Below are 24,140 nucleotides of genomic sequence, written 5' to 3'. Positions count from 1 at the left end.
TAAAGAAAAATCTAGATATTTATGTGTGTAAGAAATATCTAGATATTTATATGTATAAAAATATCTAGATATTTATATATATCCATGGAAATATCTAGTTTCTAGAAACTTCCATGGAGTAGTATAAATAAGGGTGAGGATTTCATTTGTAGAGTGTGAAGGAAGTTGTGAGAGTGAAATAAGAAGTGAGTTGTGAAGAAGAGAAGAAGAGTGTGAGTTAGCGAAAGTAGAGAAGAGAAAGCTTGTAAGTAATATTGTAATTGTAATTTAATATAAGTGTTTTTGTTAAGTTTCCCGATCAAGCCTTAGTTTGTGTTTAAGTTCTTAGTGCACTTTTGTTGTTCTTATTATATGGTCGGCTCTGCCGCCTAAGTAATATATGGTCGGTTATACCGCCTAAAGATATATGGTCGACACTGTCGCCTAAGTACATTGTGCACTAAGGATTTATAAAATTAAAGGCTAACCAACGTCAAAGTGTTGGTGTAGTGAGCCTAGTATAGTCTAGGTCCTCTATAGTGGGTGTGTTGGGCTCGTCGAAGCTTCCAACACGTAGAACTTTTATGTAGATACGATTAATGGTACCACACACATTACCTTCTTCGGCCGAGCTTATCAGTATGATTAGTTGCATGTCATTTATCTTACTCTTCTAAGAACGTAGAACTTTTATGTAGATACGATTAATGGTAAACTGGAATGGTTATGAGCATCAATTTTTAAATCCACACCACTTAGTGACATAAACTTTTATGTAGATACGATTAATGGTAAACTGGAATGGTTATGAGCATCAATTTTTAAATCGTATAGTGTAACAACATGTACAACATATAAGTCCAAGAGTTCATCCTTTTCTAAAACCAATTGGTGATAGAGGGACTTTCCCTTAACCTTATATACATACATTTGTTTTTGTTCATGACCGATGTGGGATAACTTTCCAACACTTAGTTCTACACGGACCTGAAATATGTCATTTCCAACTCGGTTATTGGAGAAATTAAAGACATAGGTTCTTCATCGTAGACACCATTTTGTCCTCCCTGTAAACATACAAAGCAGTAGGATTGATTTTTGTTTAAAGGATTTACGAAAAACAATAAGGGGTTTTTAATATTTAAATAGAATTGAATTTTGAGATTGATGTGCGAATCAAACATTATTCTGTAACTTTCATAATTTTTAAAGAAAAGTAGATTTCATCCGGGGAGTTGGATAGGGTAATAAAATTTAATAGAATTTTATTTCTGTAAGAAACTAGGACGGTAACATCGTGATGATAGTAAATAAATAATACAAATGATGTAGCATGAAGTATAAGCTTATTATTTTTTCTTTTTTTAATAAAATGTGGTATTCATGAAGTGACGGTTTATCCTCATGTGCAATGCACATGTTGCCATTTAACGGGCTTTTTTGAATGACATTCGGGTAAGGGATTGTATGTGCAAAAATTGCTAACCATGAGAACTGTTAGATCAAAGAAAATAGTACAGGGACTGAACGTGAAATGTGCAAACCACAAAGATTGTTGCCGTGAAATGGATAGTATATACTCCGTTTCACTTGAAAGTTGAAACCCATATCCTACTTGAATTTTTCTCTCAAAACAAGTTTACCTGCAAATATCTAAACCCCCAAAACCCTTCCCATATTCACAAAATCAGATTTTGTCTCATAAAAATGTCATCAATTTCAAAACCCATCCTTTCTTCACTCCCCCAAATTCCACCACAATCTCTTCATTTCACCACAACCCAAAAACCATCATCCATTACTCTTACCAAAAAAAGAAATTTTTATGTTGTTCGTGCCAGTTACGAGGTGGGTGGGGGATACACACAACAAGAACTAGAAGCAAGACAAATTGGCAGCAATAATTACAAACAACAACAGCCACGTCAGCAGGAAACAGAGGATGAAAATAGTTGGAGTCCTGAGCAGTATGAAGCGTTACTTAAAGGCGGTGAACAAGTTACTTCTGTTCTTGAAGAAATGGCTAACCTTGTAAGTCATCTATCTTTATATCTACAGATCATACATATTTTATGGTTATGTCGTTATGTTTTTATTTTATTTTATGTGTTTTGGGATTATATTTCACTGAGGCATTTTATCAGTCATCTGGTAGGCATTTTGTTTTACTCTATTTAATATGTTTGGATTATATATCTTTTTTGTAAAATTGTTTAATATTTGACTTGTTAATGGACTGGATGTTGCTAAAATATTATTTTATGTAGTTTTATATAGCTATGCCTGTGATAGTGTGATTCAATTTTATTGTCTTTGTATGAAGAAATGTGTATTGGTTATGGTTATGTTGATATTTTTTTTTCATCCTGACAAAAACTTAAATGTAATTTGTTGGCCGACGTGTTGTTAGTAGTAGACGAAAAGTGGGATAGTTTTTGTTAGGGAGTTTATAGAAGTATTGAATCAAGATTTGGTGTTCTATATTGGTTAACGCAAGAACGTAAACTTGAAGTAAGACTCAAACTACAAGGGTTTACAAATATGATTTTACTGTCCAAATAGTTTTATGTGAGCAGATGAGCTTTTAAGCAACCTCTTTGGAACTTAATTAATGCAAATCTATGTGTACATGGTGACTTACTATAATGCTATATGAAAAAAATACTCAAATGACACAGAATTTATACTGAACTCATATTGGACTAGAGTCTGTTTACTTTCCACTTAATGGTCCATTTCTGTACAACTTTTAATTCAACGAGTAAAATTGCTGTTTCTTTGTCACTTAATATGTCAGTTAATCTGAAAATTAGTCTGTTTATGGGAGACATAGAATCCGACACACCTTCGTAAACAGAGACAAATGGAAACAAAGGCAAATTCGGAAAATAAGTAAACAACCCCTAATGTTAAAAAGTAGAAAGTTGAAAGCCATAAACCGAAACCGCCTTAAACCGAAACCACCCTGGATTAGTAGTGTCTGGGAGTGTATATTTTATGCGCTTATAGGCTTCTAGCTTATTGCGTAACGTAATACACAATTTCAAGTGTTCGGATACAAGTGTGTTGTAGCTGGTTTATAGGAAAAACACACTAATCTTCTTTATTGTGTAGTGTTGCTTTTTTTGCAGCACTTAATTTTGAGCTTTTCGAAAGAGCCTCTTACATCAATGCATTGAGAAACACCAAAGTTTACAACTTTATTCGTTACGTTCACCTAGTTATTAAATCAACTTTATAGGCTACCCAAGTTTGCATATACAAATTCTGGCAACATGAGTGCAGGAAAATTAGTTGATAAAAAAACACCTGAAAATGTACACAGATCATAGGAACAGGAGTCATATTTTGCATGTGAAACACCAAGTATAACCTTCTACACAGCTTTTAGTAAGGCCGTAAAGGTAAGGTGCATTTCAAATATAGGTTAAAATTGGTATTTCACAATGCAAATAATTGTTCATATTACTTTAATTTGGTTCGCTTAACTAAACACATTTTAGTCAATTTACAGATTTTTGGCATGCATTTTTCTAGAATTGTTATATTGAGTGGCCTTAATGGGCATAGTTGAACACTTGTGTGGCCTTAACATGCATTTTTCTAGAATTGTTATTTTGGTATTTTTCTTTTTCATCCTAACAAAAACTTAACTGTAATTTGTTGGCTGACGTGTTGCTAGTAGTAGACGAAGAGCGGCATAGTTTTTGTTAGGTCGTTTATAGAACCATTGAATTAAGATTTGATGTTTTATATTGGTTAACTCACGAACGTAAACTTGAAGTAAGACTCAAACTACAAGGGTTTACAAATATGATTTTGCTGTCCAATTAGTCTTATATGAGCAGATGAGCTTTGGAACTTAATTAATGCAAATCTATGTGTACATGGTAACTAACTATAATGCTATATGCAAAATTACTCAAAAGGCGCAGAATTTATGCTGAACTTCTGCTAAGAAAGCTCTCAAATATTATTGATCGGGTTTTGTGCCACTACTCTTATAACATATCAGACTAAGAATGTTAAAAAGTAGTAGCACAATAACACACAACTAGAAAGTTCAAAGCCGTAAACCGAAACCACCCTGGATTAGTAATACAACATTTTTAGTCACTCTTTTTTATCATGTAATCATTCAAACATTGCCTGAAAAGCATAAACATTGCCACTACTCTTATAACATATCAGACTAAGAATGTTAAAAAGTAGTAGCACAATAACACACAACTAGAAAGTTCAAAGCCGTAAACCGAAACCACCCTGGATTAGTAATACAACATTTTTAGTCACTCTTTTTTATCATGTAATCATTCAAACATTGCCTGAAAAGCATAAACAAAATGAGAGGGTGACACATCACACATCCAACTTGTCATCATCTACTTTTGTTTCTGATTTTATGTAACTAAACTTAGGTAGTGTCTGGGAGTGTATATTATACGCGCTTATAGGCTTCTAGCTTATTACGTAACGTAATACGAATTTTCAAGTGTTTGGATACAAGTTCGTTGTAGCTGGTTTATAAGAAAAACACACCAAACTTTAATACTTTTGAGCTTTTCGAAATAGTCTCTTAGATCGATGCCTTGAGAATCCATCATTCCTATGAATTTAACTCTTACAATATGTGGAGGCCACATAAGTTTACAACTTTGTTCGTTAAGGTTACCTATTTACTAAATCAAATTTATAGGCCACCCAAGTTTGCATATACAAATTCTGGCCAAATGAGCGCAGGAAAATTAGTTGACAAAACACATGAAAATCTACATATTAAAGGAATAGGAGTCATATTTTGCGTGTGAAATACCAATTATAACCTTCTAGACTGCTTTTGGTAAGGCCGTAAGGGTAAAAATGCCTTCAAATGAAGGTTCATATTGACATTACACATGCAAATAATCGTTCATGTTATTTTAATTTGGTTCACTTAACTAAACATGTTTTTTACAGTAATATACAGATTTCTGGCATACATTTGACCAAAATTGGTATATTGAGTGGTTTTAATGAACATAGTTGAAAACTTGAGTGGCCTCAACATGCATTATTCTAAATTACTTATTACTTATACTCTTAAACAAAGAAAAAGATTTTTAAGGTTACAAATCTTATTTTTTACTTTTATATTAGTGGATGTATTATCATTATTGTGCTGGGTTGTAAGTAATTAACGGTTCAATGCGTTTAGTCTATTTGTTTTACAAAACAGTTAGACGAACACTCTGGTTATTCTAATTTGCACTTGCATAACAGTTGGAAGATGATCAAATGGATGAAGAATCTGAGGAGTTGGCAGTATTGTTGGCTGCACAAGGCGTGATTGGGAAACGTGTTGATCAAATGGAGTCGGGGTTTATGATGGCCCTAGATTACATGATTCAACTTGCTGAAAGAGATGACGACGATAAGGTTACTTTTCAGTTGTAATTCTGTAAATCACTATTACTATGCTTTTATATTGTTATAGGCTTATAGCTAAGTATTGGTCATAACTAAATTTTGTTGATTTTTTTCAGCGGAAGTCTCTATTGGAGGTTATTAAGGAGACAGTATTATCCCATCTTACCAAAAAATGCCCCCCACATGTATGTACTGCCTGTGCTACTCTAATGTAATTCCAGTATGCAAGTTGTAAGAGTCGCGAGTTGGGGACGAGTTGGTCAAGTCGCGCATTGACCAACGTTGACATAATAATAAATCAATTAAGCATAAATATAAATATATTAATCAAACGTGAAACATAAAACGTTAATATTTTAAACACAGATATAGGACGCAAAATCTAATTAAAAATATAAAATTTTGACCAACTTTGACTTTGACCAACTCAGACCCGACTCAGCCCGACTTTGACATGACTTTTTATAGCGTTGACCGACTTCGTAGGCGTTTTTGAGCTAAGCGGGACGGTTAGTCCCCAAACCGACCCGTCGTCCGACTCAACCCGCGTTTACAACAGTGCTCAATATGTACTTTACGTTATGCAATCACAGTTTTTGTTGTATATTTGTAGGTACAAGTTGTTGGGTTGCTATGCAGAACCCCTCAGAAAGAAAGTAGACATGAATTACTTAGAAGAGTTGCAGCAGGTGGCGGTGCGTTTGAAAGTGAAAATGGTGCAAAAGTTCATCTTCCAGGTGCGAATCTCAATGACATAGCTAACCAGGCTGATGATTTATTGGAGGTACTTTTATTGCTTCATCACATTTTTTTATTAATTTGGAGAGAGCAAAATTATTTGTTCCCATTTCTGGTCATCTTGCATATTACATCCTATAATCTGTATATATCTTAATGAACAATTTTTAATGCAGACTATGGAAACTCGGCCTGTTGTTCCTGACAGAAAGCTATTGGCAAGACTCGTTTTAATTAGAGAAGAAGCTCGAAGTATGATGGGAGGTGGATTATTAGATGAAAGAAACAGCCGTGGTTTAAATACACTACCTCGACCCGAGGTCTGTTTGAATGTCCTTGAGCATAGAAAAAAACTTTGAATTCTTTATAGAAATTGACTAAAGAGAGTGTAGTTACAAAAAAAAAAAAATAAAAAAAAAAAAATAAAAAAAAAAAAAGATTATAATCGATCTTTAACTAGTTGACTATATGTATTACTCCCAAAAAGAGTGTCTGGTAGGAATTTTTGTTGGATTTAAGATTAGTATGATAAATGTCATTTTTGTCCTTATATTTTCGATAAGTTTGACCAAATTTATTTAAAATATGATTGATTGAGAGTAATAAATAAGAGTAAATTTGAGAGTTTAATGATATTAGTGGTTATTTTTTTGCAAGTGGATATTTTGGGACAGATATAAATAGTAAGGTGAACACTAGAGGGAATATATTATAATGTTTTTATGAAAATGCTTTTGTAAAGATCCTTTTGGGAAGTATTTGGTAAATAAAGTGTGTGTAAAAGTTAAAATACATTGACTAAAGACGGTACGGATTTAATTAAAAGGTCCGGGATTCGACAAGCATTCGAACGGCTATTGATTATGGACGTCTGCTATTTTTTCTTGAATGCAGGTCAACTTTTTGACTAAAATTGTTGGTCAGAAACCTGGGAAACAAGTACGTGACATGATTAAGAACGTAATGTTAGGCAAAGATGAAGGTGCTGATAAAGTTGATGAAGAAGGAAGTAAAAGGGGAGGAAAGGTTTCAAGTGGGATTGCAGGAAGGGTCAGTGTTTCAGCATATTTTTACTGAAACTGTCTTGATTAAATTTTATACATATTTTATCATGAATGACACTGTATATATATACAGGGTAGTGATTCGGGTTCAAAACCAAATCCGGTGCGACCTGGCATGTTCTTAGAGACTGTCTCCAAGGTATTACTATTTTCTTTAATTCATGATTCCCGGGATGAAAGTTACCAGTGTTGAGTACTCAGCGAGTACTCGGCAAAAGAAGTCTTCCAATTACTCGGTCAAACTCGGCCAAAACTCAAGGATTACTAGGAAAATTGGTCATAATCTGTCAATACTTGGTCAAAAGTAAAACTTGGTCAAAAGTAAAACTTGGTCAAAATCGGTCAAAAGTCAAACTTGGTCAACATCCGAGTAATCTCCCAGTTGCCGAGTACTCCCTAAAAATTCTCGCTAGCGATTTTTGCAAACTTGGAAGTTACATATGCATGGATTGTTCCTTTCCTTTCTAGTAAAGGTGGCAAATCAAACGGGGATTGGTAACAGGTCAACGGGTCAATTTTTGGTTTGGATTTGGTCAGGTTGACCCGAAATGTTCAGTATCTTATAGTATTAGAGTTTGTAAGTTATTAGCTTCTCAAATATGATTTACAAGAATTAAATTTTCTTTGATATTAATCTAGTTTTTTTCGGCAAATCGATTTACGTTATAACTACACTTTTGTCGACTTTTGACTTGTCTGACATGTTTTGTTGTAAGCTATTCTTTATACTTCTTAGAGATAATATGTAACACACGTTGACCCATTTCTAAGTAAATAAAGGGGTTAATATTGTCACGTCCACTGTAACACCCTATCCCCTGAAATGTCACACACTAATACAAAGCATATATAGGCTAAAGGTAAACTGTAAATGGTAGTTTTCACTTCAACTCTAATGGTTTTCTAGCCAATGAATCAATAAATGTATCAATAATAATTATAAGTTACAAATATGAGCGAAACGAAACTGCACCTGATTGCTAACAAACAAGTCGGTTTATAATATTATGTTAATGAGATAAAGAAAGAAATGATATGCAAAACGAATTATACATAGATACCCAATTAATTATGTGATCACATGTATGCACACACAACCATGACCCAAAATCTACTAATCATATAGTCTAGGCCCACCCATACGAATGGTGGAGTGATCCCATCTCCACGGATGGTGCGATGCTATTGGTGCGACAGTGACCCCACATAGGTTGTTAGCTCGAGTATCAAAGTGAACCAAAACGTACAATTCATAGCATATATTATCGCATGTTAGCATATATTATCGCATGTGTGCAATCAAAGGGGTTGAAAATGAATATCATGCAATTCATACGTCTATACGTATTATATATAGACAATTATTAACTTTATTTCGTGCCTATACAGTATAGACTATACGTATTGAATATAATAAGTTTGTTTATCATGTAATACGGAGTACTATACTAAAAATAATTATATTAGTAAATATTTAAGGTATTAAATCTACCTTCATGAGTTCAGGGGTGAAAGCTGAATATAGTTTCTGTCGATTTTGTAGGTGCTAGGTGGCATTTACGATGGAAATATTTCTGGTATCACTGCACAACATCTTGAATGGGTAAGTTTGCCTGAAAAAAAAATCTCGTGGATACACAAATATTCATAATGTTTCGAATTTATACCCCCTCATCTTCTAGTATCTCCCCAAAACGAATATCATTCTTTTTTTGTTCAAATCCTATCAAAAGACGTAGTAGTAATTACGTGCCCATTTAATGGTCCCCTGTAACTATTATTTTTTTGATCGTGTTCAGGTTCATCAAAATACACTTCAAATTCTTCAAGAAATAGCATTCTGAGCTACTTGGACAGCTGGCAACGTACGCCTCACAAGCATGTTTGTGTGCTTAACAATATGCATGATCAACTTTAGAAAAAAAGGTACATACGTAGAAAGATGACATCATGCCAGTCATGGTGATGTTAAAAATCCTGTGCAGTACATATTGTTGAATTGTGACTAGTAATGAAATATGCCTTGTTATACTAAAGCAATTAGGTGACTTTTTGAAAATGTCCCATGTTACGCATCGCTGGCAAAATTACCCGATTTATTGCCACCTCACTGGTCTCTCTGTTCTATGCAGCCACAACATGGCTCCTTAGAAGTAAGACTTTTGATAAAGAGCTTTTGGACATGTCATTACATGGAGATATATATGTAGAAAATGTGATTTGGACTATTGAAATATATTTTATAGGTTCTTTGTAGTGATGATTCTTAGATGTAAAACTTATCTACATTGGTGTTACGTAGTGGTAGTAGTGTTACCATATGTATGAGTGTATGATGGATGACGTCTGTTATCTTTTCTTAAACTGTCTTAGGTAGTGTGTTCTGTTGACACATTTGATCTAATTACTTTACGAGTTATTGTGTCTCTTTCGTAAAGTCTGGCCTTCTATGGGTAGGTAGGTTCTAGACTTTTTGGTCAAGTGACATGTGTGTTAATGTCTCGGATGTTTTGAAGAGTGATTGGGTTCTTGTTTATTTATAAGAACTTCCGACTAGCAGCATATTTTCGGGTTGGTACATAAAGAGGCAGAAACATTTACAAGATAACCGTATTAGGTTACGTATTTGTGAGTAAAAAATCGTCACTCTCTTCCCAGAGGCAATCCTAAGTGCTGGGGTGTGGGGTTCTATGACTCCACTACCTTTAAATTTTTCTATACAATGTACTATCCATATTTCATAGGGCGCCATTAAATTTAACTATATGATCTCATATATATTTAAAATTTATAGTTACAACCACTAAAGTACCCTTCAAATATAATTAGACTTGAATTTTTTTGGGGGGACCCCATTGAGTTTTCATTTTGGAGTCGCCACTGTCCTTTTGGTACTTTGAACGTGGAAGATCTTATCCGTTTACGTGGTGTATTCAAGGTGAATAAGCTGTCCTCTCTAATCGATAATCGTACTTTGCATTCTAGTCAAAACTTGGTAACAAGTAAATGGATCACTTGGGTTCCTAAAAAAATCAACGTGTTCATATGGCGTCTCAGCTTAGTTCGTTTACCAAATCGACCCAATCTGCTTCCACGTGGGGTGGTATTGGAATCTACTTGCTGTCCTTTCTGTGATTGTTCGGATGAAACTATAGACCACCTTTTCACTCGATGAAGGTTTGTATTACCTATTTGGAGAGTTTTCTTGAATTGGTGGAACTCCTCAAATCACATTCCGAATGGGGTGCATAATGCGATCAGCTAGGCAAACATAAATCTGGGTTCGGATTTATTTAACAAAGTCCACTTATCTACGCGTTACATTCTTCTATGACTTGTTTGGAAGTGGAGAAATAAAAACTAGTTCATGGAGCAGAAGCTAACAGGATGTCAATACTGAACGAGGATGTTTTCTCAAGTTTGCGAGTTCTTACCCATTTATGGATTACGAACAGGAGCTTGAAGGTATCTTCTGATTTTGAGGCATGGAAAGATAATCTGAGATCTGCAGTTGCCGATGGTTGAATTCGGGGTGCAGGTGTTTAGGAGTTTTTTTTTTTAGCCTTTGGGCCTAATGTTTGTAGGCTTCTGTTAATCTAAAATTGGTGTTTCTATATTGTATCTAGCCTTCATCGTGGGCTTGTTGATTTGTTTTATTAAAATTTAGCTTTTGGAAGAAAAAAAATATATTACATTAAACAACCTTTGACAAATCAAAGATGTTCATTGATTCCGTATTGAAATTTTTATGAGCAAATCTTAAAAACCAAGAAAATCATACTTTTTACGATTGTATTTTATTTTGATCTTTTGATATTTGATTTTGAAATCAATTTGTGGTCAATATACATCATTGTTGTAAAAAACTTCGATTACTTCCGATTAATCCTCGATCTCCTTTTTAAGAGTAGTACGTAATAGCACCTAACGTACCACAACTAATATTCCACATATCCTGGACGAGTCAAACCAATCTGTTGTATCACTTCCTATATTGTTGGTCTTATCTAGTTTACATAGCAAGTCTGTTGTAACAATACCTGTATATATATTCATGTACTGTAAATGAGAAGAGTTAAGACTCGACATTATATGGTATCAAGAGCCGATAAATCGACTTAAACGTGTCGTTCAAAACTTCAAATCATTCATCATACACCATGAGCACTTCATCAAACACTGAAATCGTGCAATTACAAGCACCCACTCATCTACCCACAAAACTCACTCAATCAAACTTTGTTGTATGGCGGCGACAATTATTCTCTACCCTAATCGGTTTCGACATTCTGGGCTATGTTGATGGTACCATTACATCTCCGCCAAAAACACTTGAAAACAAGCCAAACCCCTCATACCTCCAATGGTATCGACAAGATCAGGTGATCCTCAATGCGATGTTGGGCAGCTGCTCACCACAAATTCAAACCCATATCGCCTCTGTATCCACCTCGAAAGAAGCATGGGATCGTCTCTCAACACTCTATGCCAACAAATCGTGTAACCGAATCATCTCTCTCAAGCAACGTCTCATGGAAAACACGTCCGCTGACAAAACAATTTCGACATACCTCCAAGAAATGCGAGGTATAGCTGATGAACTCGCTTTGGCTGGTTCCACAGTGGATGATGATGACTTAGTGCTTTACATCCTTCACAGTCTAGGACCTGAGTACAAAGAAATTTGTGCAGCGGTACGTATTCGTGACACCCCAATCACATTTGATGAACTTCATGATAAACTCATTGATTCTGAGTTGCAACAAAAAGCCTCCATCAAAACCACAGCACCAGTGATACCCACGGCCAATTATCTGCAACGTGGAGCACGTAACAGTCGTTTGAACCTTAATAATTATTCTGGTCGTGGTGCAAAACCTCAAGACACAAACCGCATCTCCAACTTATCCAACACTCAACGTACCACCTGGCAACCCAAGACAATCAACCCCTCACCACCATATAACCAAGATGCAAAGTACAATTTTTGCTCACGAGTAAGGAACTTCATCAAGGACTGTCGAACCTTCGCTAAGTTCTTACGAGAAAATAATATCTCTCCTACACTTAACTACACAAATGTGTCCCACAACAATTCATCAAACTGGATATTTGATACCGGGGCTTCGCATCATGTCACATCTGATTCAAGTTCTCTTCGGTTCGTGTCTGACTATGGTGGGCCGGAAGAAATTATTCTCGGCAATGGCACATGTCAAAATTTCTCAACTTGGACACACCTCTTTCAAATATCCATCTCGCACTTTCAAACTTACTGATATTTTGTGGGTACCATCTTGCAAAAGAAAACTTATTTCTGTTGCTAAATTTGCACGTACTAACCAAGTGTCCATGGAATTCTTTCCTTATTCTTTTCTTGTGAAGGATTTGATCATGGGGCGCCACTTCTTCGAGGGGGAATTCGCAATGATTTATATTATCTACCTGCTCGGGACACACCTCAAATAAACTCAGTTTCAATTGGTGACAATAATAGATGGCATCTTCGGCTCGGACATCCATCTTCACGCATTCAATCTTTTATTATTAAATCAGCGAAATTGCAATGTATTTCTGATTCTAAGTCTCTTTCGTATTGTAACTCTTGCTACTGTAATAAAAGTCATAAATTGTCATTTTTCGAATCATCACTTATTAGTACTCAACCATTGCAACTAGTGTTTTCTGATGTTTGGGGTCCAACAAACGAATCTCACGACCAAAATAGATATTATGTAACGTTTGTGGAACATTTCTCCCGGTACATTTGGTTATATCTCATCAAACGAAAAATCGAATGTCGCACATATATTTCCATGATTCAAAAGACTAGCAGAAAACTACCTTCAACATCCTATAAGAGCAATTTACAGTGATAATGGTGGAGAATATGTGGCTCTTGCCTCATATTTGAACAATCATGGCATATCCCATTTTACAACTCCACCACATACCCCAGAACATAATGGCATTGCAGAACGCCGACACCGTAATCTCCTATCTACGGCTCTTGCCTTACTTCAACAAGTGGGCCTTCCGTCTATTTTCTAGTCATATGCTGTAACAACAGCGTCGTATCTCATTAACCGCCTTCCCACCCCAACACTTGGTAATCGCTCGCCACTTGAGGTACTATTTCATCGAAAACCAAACTACTCACGTCTCAAAGTGTTTGGTTGTTTATGCTACCCGTGGCTAAAACCCTACACTACATCAAAACTCCAACCAAAGTCCACCCCATGTGTGTTTCTTGGGTACTCAACATCGTAGTCGGCATACAAGTGTTACGACCCGAAATCACACAAAATGTATATCTCCCGTCGCGTCCAATTCGTTGAAACTGAATTTCCCCTTCATGAGTCGAGTGTAAACTACTCTGACCTTCCTAGCATCCTATCCCACGAACATGTCGAAACCATCTCCTTTGATCCAAGCACTAATGATACTATTGATGACCAACAATCTTACCCTATGTCATCACCTGTCCCACAACAACCATCCCCACTCACACCTCCTACAAACACAACCACCGCATTCACATCACCTAGCTCACCATCCAACCCACAACCTGATCTCATACCCTCCTTTGCACCATCCAACACTAACCCACAATCTGATCTCATACCCTCATTTGCACCATCCAACACCAACCCATAATCTGATCTTAGAACCTCATCTGCACCATCCAACACCAACTCACAATCTGATCAAAGAACCCCATCTGCACCATCCAACACCAACATATCAGCTGATCTAAGCACCTCATCTTTACCATCCACAACCACTTTATCTAACCCCGAGTCCACCAACCCAACACCACCACTGCACACCACCCGTCAACGCAATAAAAATCTAAAAAACTTTGGCCCCTCGTTTATCAATAATGTTACTGCACACCCTATTCCCGAAGCACTTGAACCAACCTGCTTTACTCAAGCCGTGAAACACCCAAAATGGAGAGATGCCATATCCGAAGAATTCAATGCTCTTGTCCGGAATAACACATGGGAATTGGTCCCACGGGAATCACACAATCTTGTGGGAAGCAAATGGGTTTTTCGCATTAAGAGGTTCCCGGATGGCACTTTGCAGAAGTTTAAAGCCCGGTTGGTAGCCAAAGGCTTTCATCAACGCCCGGGAATTGACTATACAGACACCTTCAGTCCCGTTACTAAACCCGTTACTATTCGAGTCATCCTTTGCATTGCGTTGGCTCGAAACTGGCATGTCCACCAACTCGACATTAACAATGCGTTCATAACTGACACTCTTCAAAAAGACGTGTACATGACCCAACCACCCGGGTTTGTGCACTCAGGGTACCCCAATCATGTTTGAAAATTGCGGAAAGTAATCTATGGTCTGAACCAAGTGCCTCGCGCGTGGTATAATGAACTTAAAACATTTCTCATAGCCAGCGGGTTTACCAATTCGATTGCCGATACTTCCTTATTTATTCATGTCAACGGCAGTAACATTACCTATCTACTCGTCTATGTAGACGATATATTAATCACAGGTAACAACACTCACTTTATTCAAGACTTTATTGACAGGTTGCATGCCAAGTTTGCGTTAAAGGACCTAGGCGATCTTCACCATTTTCTTGGAGTTGAGGTTATTCGCACCAAAGATGGCCTATTATTGTCTCAGCATAATCATATCAGGGACATTCTGAGTGCTCAAGATATGGAAGGTGCTAAGGAATTCACCACACCCATGCGTCACACAAGCCCTCTAATTCCTAACAACTCATCAACCGAAGTTGATGCTACCAGCTTTAGCAAGGTTGTAAGTCAGTTACAATACCTTGCTTTGACGAGACCGGACATATCCTTTGCTACAAACAAGCTTTCTCAGTTTATGCACAAACCATCTGATGATCACTGGCAGACTCTTAAAAGACTGCTTCGCTATCTGAAAGGAACAATCTATCATGGCCTATTCCTTCGCAACGATCAACTTCTAACTCTTAGTGCCTTTAGTAATTCAGACTGGGGCGGATCAAAAGATTATGGTTCGTCTACTACAGGCTATGTAGTATATCTAGGGGCAATATTCTCTCTTCGAAGTCCACAAGACAGAAATCTTTCTCCCGTTCGCCCACAGAAGTTGAGTACAAGGCAATTGCGAATACAACATCCGAAGTCATCTGGCTACGAAATCTTCTGGGAGAACTTGGTGTTCACATTCATCAGCCTCCTACACTTTACTGTGACAATGTAGGGGCTACTTATCTGTGTGCTAATCCAGTTTTTCATAGCCGTATGAAGCACAATGCGCTTGATTATCACTTTGTTCGTGAGCATATTCAGGGTGGCACACTCAATGTTCAGCACATAAGCAACAAAGATCAGATTGCTGACACTCTTACAAAGCCACTCTCTCGTCGGCTGTTTCTAAATTTTCGGTTCAAGATTGGAGTTACCGACGGAACTTCCATCTTGCGGGGGAGTAATAGCACCTAACGTACGACAACTAATATTCCAAATATCATGGACGAGTCAAACTAATATGTTGTATCACTTCCTATATTTTTGGTCTTATCTAGTTTACATAGCAAGTCTGTTGTAACAATACTTGTATATATATTCATGTACTGTAAATGAGAAGAGTTAAGACTCGACATTATAGTACGTTCCGATTTTACTAAATCCGTTTAATTAATCGGTCAAAATCAGATTTGTTGATCAAAGTCGGTCAAAGTCAAACTTGGCCAATATTTTGACATGAATTTAGACTAGAATTTTAAAGTTTTTGAATAAAATAAATGACGATTTTAGACAATTATGTTTATGATTTTCTAAATTTAATATTTAAATGTATAAAAAGTACAATACGATTAATCTCCGATTAAGCTCTGAATTTTCGATTACTGCTTCTAACGTCCCGACCAATTACTCTCCGAATAGCGAATTTCGCAACTTTCGTATATATTAATGATTAATATAATTTGGTTTTGAATTCGGTGTAATCGAATAAAAAAATGTAAAACTGAAAATCGAACAAAATATTGAATTCAGATTTACAATATGAATTGAAAACCGATTCAAATTTGTTTTTTTAATCAGTTTTGTTCGAATTCTAAGGTTTGAAACTGAACAACCTCGACACATAGACAATAGTTGGGTCAACTGACAAATCTTATAATACATAAGCACTTCAATTCTCTCAAAACTTAATTTTAGAGTGCTTTGACTACCTCATACCTTGCATGTGAAGCATCATTAGTTAGTAATTAATGATTTCAAATCCTCTTTAATCTACTTCTTGTGCATTTCAATATAAAATAGATTAATCTTAGACCTTAAGTGTAAAAACATAAAACCTCCATCTCAAATTCAAGAATATTGAAGAAATAAGCAGATGGTTGATCAACCATGATGAAGATAATTAAGGATGAGACTTAAAAGGCCAACCTAAAAGGGTAGCTAGCTATCACATGGGCAAACAAAAAAGGATAAGCATGTGGAATTTGATAATACATGCTTAATCTATAAATAAACAATAATTATGATAGAGATTAGTTGATGTTTGTCAACCAATAGACATATATAGGGTCCACCATGTTCTTCCAATTCTTACATTTGTGAAAGAGTCACCAAGAATGCTCTTGCTGGCTCTCAAGGAACCCCTTCAATCAAGCATACACATTTCTTCTCATTTCTTGTAATATACTCTGCATACTTCTTTTACTTTTATCCTCTTCTATCGAAATAATATGTACACTAAAAACGTTTCGAAATTATATCTTATATTACCGGTCTAGGATCAGAAGGGCGAGACAACTAAAACGATCTCAGCGGTTGATTTATGTAATTAACGGTTTAACAGCCCTAGTTTGTAAGACTGCATTTTACGTGCACAACGCATTCTACGTAAAACCTAGTGTTGTTAAAATAAAACGAATATAAGTTGTTGATCACAAATTTCAAACGGCAGATATAACTAACTTGTGCTTTAAGAATTAAGAATAAAGTTAAAAGAAAGGGGGTATTTGAATAAAATACAATGTAAACACTTGTGTTATTGGAAAATATAATATCAATGTTTTTTTTTTTCTTTCAAAAAATAGAAATAAATTAAAATAGATCTAATTGTTATACAATTGAATCCCGTAAATATTATTGATGATATCAAACACTATTTATAGAGTACATAGAACATTCTGGAAACCCTAATAACCTGAAACTCTAACGGACCCAAACCCACAATCGGGTTGGGCCATTATCAATCATCTAACACTCCCCCGCAGTTCGAACGGTGAAATCACGAAAGTTCGGACTTGAAGGAAAGACACTAACAAACAAACAAAATAAACAAAAGTAAATTTTTTTTTATTTGTGGCACTGAATAGACCGATATACGCTGATTTGGCTGCGTCTTTCTTGACGGCTTCTCCTTTTCCGTAGCGATTTTTTTTCTTTACGCCGTGGCTTGATGTGTCTAAGGATCAAGTACCGCTTTGATAAAGCAACTTTGTCGGCAATAACAATATTCTTCAATGCTGCAAACAAAATTTTTCACTAAATTCTCTGTTTTTTCCGGGTTTGGAACCTAGTCAAGCTAGGCGGCTCAGCCCCACGCCGATTATTATATTAAATAAACCAAAATAAAATTAATAAAGGTGAGAAAATTACAAGTGTTACATATCTAAAGATCTTCTTGAATAGATCATACGATCTACTTGACCAAATTATATTGTCTTGCATTTTAATCTTTTTCTTGGAACAACAAACACAAACACCTTTTTTGCTCACGACGGGACTCGAAGTCATAAGTTCGAGGTCGAAGAATTCCCTCGATACCGCTACATCAGAAAGCGATAATAACCCCGCCTCATCGCTGTCCGAGAGGAAACCTTGAAACCGATCCAAGAGCACAGCTAAGTAAACATTGCAAATGCAATTAACATGAAAGAAAACATCGCAACAAAACACAAATGCATCACACAATTGACCAAACCATAAACAACCTTGAGCAACCCTGAATCAATCATTGACGCATCAAAGACTTACACAAATCAAAACGATGCCACCTTGAAAAACATTAGTAAAAACGCAAATCGAACATGCACCATCGACTTGTTTTTCGTGAAAGTAAAAGACAAAATGCTATAAAATTGAATGGGAATACTTCATCAAAAGATGAAGTCCCAAATATGTTGGAACATACAGTTCCACTCTTGCTTACATTCATATTGTACCTTACTCACAATACACAAATATACTCAAATTCTCATAGTAAATGAGTATAAAGAAACCAAAAAATATACGGGCTACATTGTGAATTCACTTTTCACTAACAATAATTAAATACTAAACCAAACTTCTAATTATGGACACATTAATATGTTACCATGTCTACATTAAAATTACCCAACAAAATACAACCGTTAATGCATCAAAACGTCCGATCTTAACTAGCAAAATAACAAAATAACTAAAATCGAAAGAAATACTGCCATCGACTTGTTAACATGATCACCACAACAGCAATTATAATAGGTTTTACGATTTTTTTTAAAGCAATATTATTTTAGATGTATGTTTTCAATATAGAATAAGTTTTTATATGATTATATGGCTGATTGTGTGGCATCAACTTATTAGTTGTATAGATGCCTTATCAAGAGAGACAAATACTATTATCTTTTTTAATCCACTTGCTGTGGTCCCTTTCAAACTTTGAAATTTACTCTTCCTTTTCCAATTTTTATTCTTAGTATATATTGTTAACAATAATAATAATAATAATAATAATAATAATAATAATAATAATAATAATAATAATAATAATAATTTGTGTTTACTTGACAGGGTCTTCTCCTTTGACACAGTCTGGGCTTTCTGACTTTGTCCCTGGACGTGCTGTGGTTGATACGGCTCGTCGGAAGCGGGTCAAGTACGAATCTAGCTGTCAGGCGATTGGTTATGGTTTCATTCCTTTCTCATTTTCTTCCCTTGGGGAATTAGAAAAGGATGCTGTTTCTTTGCTAAAGCGGGTTCAGAAGAATTCGATGGCGCAAGATATTGGTGCCGGTGCTGCTGCTCATATTTTTACTAGAATAGGTTTTGCTATTGCTGGGGGGCCCAGATTGTCTCTAGGCTTCCCACTAATTTTTTGTAAGTTTTAATACTTTTAAGTTAATAATAATAATAATAATAATAATAATAATAATAATAATAATAATAATAATAATAATTAATAATAATTAATTATTATTATTATTAAAATATTTAATATTAGTAAATTTTCATAGAAAATAAATTTTCTTTGTTCACTAGCCACCTTGCATGGGTCACCTTTTTTCTTCTTGCGAATTTTCAATTTAATAATTCTAGTGCCCTAAATGACTATCATAGTATTACACAATTAACACTAATTATTTCTTTTTGGAAATACCACTAATAAGAACGATGATTGTTGATCTCGTGTCAGTTTTATTTGAAGAACATAGAACATGCTAAAACTTTTTTTAGAAAAGAAGATAGAATATAGAGTAATAGCTTGCACTACTACCGTTTTTTCGTATATTGTCGTGCATAAAGTTAAGCTACTACTCTTTTTAAGATTTAATTAAGCTATACAATTCATTACAATTACAAATACAAATTACAATCATGTGCTAATATATATGAAGCCATGAAGGAGCCTGACTTTAGGTTTTAAAATAACAAAATGTAGAGCAATGGAAAAATGATACACGTAAATAAAACATATGCCTGAATATAGGTCTAGAAATTTTATTGATTGATGTATTAAAATAACCAGTAACCAGTAGATATAAAACGAAAATATCAAAATATACAAGCCTCAAATATCATGTTATTAGGTACTTCATCCGTTTCAATATAATTATACACTTTATCATTTTTATCTTTCTTAGTAAAATTCAGATGTAGAATAACAAATAAAATTTATTAAACTTTATCTTTTATGTCCATTATTACTTTTAGAAATAAAATTATCAAATAATTTTTGAACAAACTTACCTTAAGTGTACAAAACAATTGAAAATTCCTTTATCTTAAAAATAAAATCTGCTGAATGACGATTATAATAAAAATGTATAATATCAACTTTAATTTTTTTTGTTATATATAACATTGCTCTGAATAAATTAATCATAATTAAATCTAACTATATCTCCCTATTATCAATTATCAATTGTCTATTAATTAATATTAATAAATAAATATGAATTATTAGATTAGATAATACATTTAAAATTAAATACGACTGGCAATTAACTTAAAGTGGTCAATGGAAGCCATGTGCAAACATATGGTAGTTGCCACGTCACATCAAACCCTTCGCTTTACATGCCCTTCCTGGTCCCCAGTCCCCACCCAGCTGCATTTCTCCAAAAAAAAAAAAAAAAAAAAAAACTTAATTTTTGTTACTAATCTCTTTATTTCAAAACAAGTATTTATATTTATATATTTATATCTTGAAAAAAAATTACATGGATATATAGTACGTTCTTGTGATTTCTAATTTTCACGAATAGTTTATGATTTATTTTGTGTTGGTAGTCCTTTTAATTGTAATTTTGTAGATGTATCAACTCTCCGTTAATTGAATGTCAATTTCTTCCGCTAAATTCGATCATATTAACACATGAGTGTATTTTTATCTTTTTATCCGTTTCTTATTTTAAACAAAATAAAAACTTGTTATTGTACATTCACATATATGTGTCACCATCCCGCTAATCTACATCTGTGATACAAAAACTTTAAATCATACTCCATCTGTTTCAAAATAATAGTTAGGTTTTGACTTTTCTAAAATTTTCCCCTCAACTTTTACTTTATAAATCTTTGTGAGTGTTATATAATCTTTGATAAAAATAATATGATTAGATTGAATTTTAAATGTACTTCTTATTGATATAACTTTCATCAAATATTATATAACGTAAATAAAAATATTTAAAGTTAAAGTTAAGAAAATAATACTCTAAAAAGTCAGAACAGAACTACTATTTTAGGAAGAGGGAGTATAAAATTCAAAAACTTGTACAAAATCAAAATACCTAAAGTAATCATAGATACAAAATCAAAATCAAAACACTTTCAAGACACCAATCTCCATCTGATTACCTCTAAAACCGACGACCTTCAAATCTGGCGACCTCCGAACCATCTCCACGACCACTGGAACACCACCTCAGACCAACGACGAAGACAACATCGACCAAATCCGTTCATAATCAGATATGATGTTGTGATTTTATACTTAAATCTGGCATTCAACCTACAAGCACTAACTGTCACCTATGACGGAGATAGCATTGACCACTCGAGTATCTGTCATCTTAGGTAGGGTACACTTATAAACACCCTTGCACTTTCCTTTTTGGGTACATAAAACTCTATATACACACATGTAAGATTTGAGTTAGGTAGTTTATGAGACCCTTAAATGTGTTTCTAGAATCAAAATCGAAGCTAATTGTGATGACCCGTTCAAATCCACTTGGACGAATACATCATTCATTGATTTCATAGTGAGGTTTTGACCTCTATATGATACGTTTTGTAAACATTGCATTCTTTTAAAAAGGCACACCATAAATGAATATATAAATCCAAGGTTTTCGACTTCTGATGATTTCTTCGTATAGACAATCACCGTATATAATAGTTTACAATACTACATCCGTTGACAATGCAGTCAAAATAAGATACATGGTGATGATTTTGTGAATGCAAAGTTTTCTTGAATAAAGCATGTATGACTCCATGCACATAGCTTGTATAACGTATAAGCAAACAGCGAAAGATTTCTAGGAACCTGAGAATAAACATGCTTAAAATTGTCAACACAAAGGTTGGTGAGTTCATAGTTTAGTGTTGTGCATAATCTGTATATAAAGGTGGATTTATAGTTGAAGGGTAAATGAATACATGAACATAGTTCAAAGTTTTTGAGAATTCAACATTACAGACTTTGCTTATCGTGTCGGAATAATATAAAAATAAAGTTTAAATTTGGTCGGAAATTTCCGGGTTGTCACAGTACCTACCCGTTAAAGAAATTTCGTCCTCGAAATTTAATCGAGGTTGTCATGTCTAACAATAAGAATGTTATTATGACGAATATAAGTTGATAAATATAGTTTTATCATCATTGAGTAATATAGATAAAACAATATGATTATGTGAAGAGTACGAGTGAAGCTATCGCAAAAGGGTGAAATGAATAAATACAGGTTTGTCTTAACCGGCGACGTAGTCATGGGTGGTTTCCAGAAATCAAGGAATTTAGAGAAAATCTTCGTAATAAGATTTGGTTCATCGGTAATTAAGGAAATTGGATCTTCTTTGGTAAAATGTAATAATCTGTTTTGATTGCTCTGTCCGATATTTCACTATAAATCCACCCTCTTCGTTTTCTTATTTTCACAGCTCCTACCTTCTATTCTATCTCCCTCAATTCATACTTTAAAGCATTCGTCAATATGCTCCATCCAGTTCTGCTTCTTGATATATTCCAAACTTTCATATCAATCATTCTTCTTTTTCATCTGCCGCCGGAAGAATCTATTTACTTCTACTATACTCTTGGTTTTATAGTGTTCTTAGTTCTCCCTTGTCTTTATATTGCTATATTCATCGATATATACGGTTTATAATTTCTGGGTGGTTGTTGGGTTTTATATCTTCCCTTATATTTCGATGTCTCTGCTTCTGTCTTTCCATAGTCATTGACATCCACAGTTAATACTCTCTCCAATTTACTGTGATTTATACTTCCATTGATATTTTGAAGCTTCATGCTTTTGTTTCATCTTCCCGACTTTAAATCAAGCGAATAATGGTCCAGAATTCGTAGGTACGGAGTTTCGAATGATTATAATATACAAAGCAGAAAGAAAAGGTAATAGCACGATTTAATTTGTCAAATTACCAGAATATCCGAAAAAGACCGAATTATCAAGAAAAATATCTTCTTGATATGTTTAGAGGTTAAATAGAATGAAAGAGTTATGTAACATGGTTCATGATGACGGTATGTCTGTGAATCATCATGTTTCATTAGAAACTCAGCATGACTTACTGTAATATAATCACGTTGATCAAGTGTCATTATATTATACTAACTCATGCTTCAGTTCCAACCACTACTTCAAAAACATTCATATTTTTAATTCGAATTTTTCATAATTTAGAAATTAAAATAGTTTCCTTTACGATGTAACGCAGATATCGCGAAGAGATAAATGATTTCAGATAAGAATAGTTATGAAAATATCTTCAGAAATATCGAGGATATTTATAATGAAAGATACGATGATATCTTAAAATATCTAAGATCCGAGGATGATGAAGAATATTGTCCGCAAGGGTTTTAAAGGTATTTTCTAACGATTTCAGCATACACTGAATCATTTGGATTCTTTGAAGGTAGATTTCGTCTTTGTGATTTGTCCACAGCCCCCTTCATGGTTTGCTCAATCCGTTTTTCAGTTCCAAGCCTTCTCTTTTTCAGCACACTATTCTTTATCATCAAACTTTTGGCTGTTAAGGTCGTTTACAGTTTTTGTTGCTTCATCAGCATTTTTCCAGAATTCGGAGAACTAATTCGCAGCTTAGGGTGTTTTTCAGAAACTTCACATTAGAAGTATGTAACATATTAATTGTGAATTTATATATCTCTCTGGTATTACCTACCCGTTAAAATATTCTCACCATTAATAGTTTGTACAAAAGGATTTTTAATTACAATCTTTATGAAAATATACCTACATATATATTTTTTTTAGATGTAATCATAGATTTAATGAGTTAACATAATATTAATCTCATCTGGTTTTCGATTAGGACTAGAATATATAATCTCTAAAACTTTAGATATTACATAATCGCCGTAGAATATTTCTTCAATGAAGTTATAAATTAATACTTCATCGTTTGTTGTTGGTACTCCTTGTTATCTACGGTG

At 34.5% G+C, this 24,140-nt stretch overlaps 2 protein-coding genes across 2 annotated transcripts; both read left to right on the top strand.

The window, feature by feature from the left end:
• Nucleotides 1-1,600: 1,600 nt before the first annotated feature.
• On the top strand, nt 1,601-9,443 carry LOC139899133 (protein PEP-RELATED DEVELOPMENT ARRESTED 1, chloroplastic). Its single transcript, XM_071881958.1, has 9 exons — nt 1,601-2,010; nt 5,239-5,394; nt 5,502-5,570; nt 5,999-6,169; nt 6,300-6,443; nt 7,018-7,173; nt 7,261-7,326; nt 8,731-8,790; nt 8,987-9,443. The coding sequence occupies exons 1-9, from the start codon at nt 1,687-1,689 to the stop codon at nt 9,029-9,031; spliced, it is 1,191 nt and encodes a 396-aa protein (XP_071738059.1). The 5' UTR covers nt 1,601-1,686; the 3' UTR covers nt 9,032-9,443.
• A 1,904-nt stretch (nt 9,444-11,347) lies between these two features.
• On the top strand, nt 11,348-15,655 carry LOC139902432 (uncharacterized). The gene is made up of 4 exons (XM_071885060.1): nt 11,348-12,348; nt 13,856-14,506; nt 14,744-15,303; nt 15,414-15,655. Exons 1-4 carry the CDS (start codon nt 11,348-11,350, stop codon nt 15,653-15,655), a joined length of 2,454 nt encoding a protein of 817 aa, XP_071741161.1.
• Nucleotides 15,656-24,140: the final 8,485 nt, after the last annotated feature.

The sequence above is a fragment of the Rutidosis leptorrhynchoides genome, chromosome 3 (genome assembly GCF_046630445.1).
Source record: "Rutidosis leptorrhynchoides isolate AG116_Rl617_1_P2 chromosome 3, CSIRO_AGI_Rlap_v1, whole genome shotgun sequence".
In the NCBI taxonomy this organism is placed as follows: Eukaryota; Viridiplantae; Streptophyta; class Magnoliopsida; order Asterales; family Asteraceae; genus Rutidosis; species Rutidosis leptorrhynchoides.
This window is presented reverse-complemented; position numbering and strand designations above follow the sequence as displayed.

Bases quoted from the DNA above. Each gene is read 5' to 3' on its own strand.
- LOC139899133 (XM_071881958.1), top strand. From the start codon at position 1,687: ATGTCATCAATTTCAAAACCCATCCTTTCTTCACTCCCCCAAATTCCA. The intron at 6,444-7,017 runs GTCTGTTTGAAT...TCTTGAATGCAG, and splicing joins ATACACTACCTCGACCCGAG to GTCAACTTTTTGACTAAAAT. The intron at 7,327-8,730 runs GTATTACTATTT...TCGATTTTGTAG, and splicing joins TCTTAGAGACTGTCTCCAAG to GTGCTAGGTGGCATTTACGA.
- LOC139902432 (XM_071885060.1), top strand. From the start codon at position 11,348: ATGAGCACTTCATCAAACACTGAAATCGTGCAATTACAAGCACCCACT. The intron at 12,349-13,855 runs GTTCGTGTCTGA...ATCTGATCTTAG, and splicing joins TCTGATTCAAGTTCTCTTCG to AACCTCATCTGCACCATCCA. The intron at 14,507-14,743 runs GTACCCCAATCA...CTTTATTGACAG, and splicing joins CCCGGGTTTGTGCACTCAGG to GTTGCATGCCAAGTTTGCGT.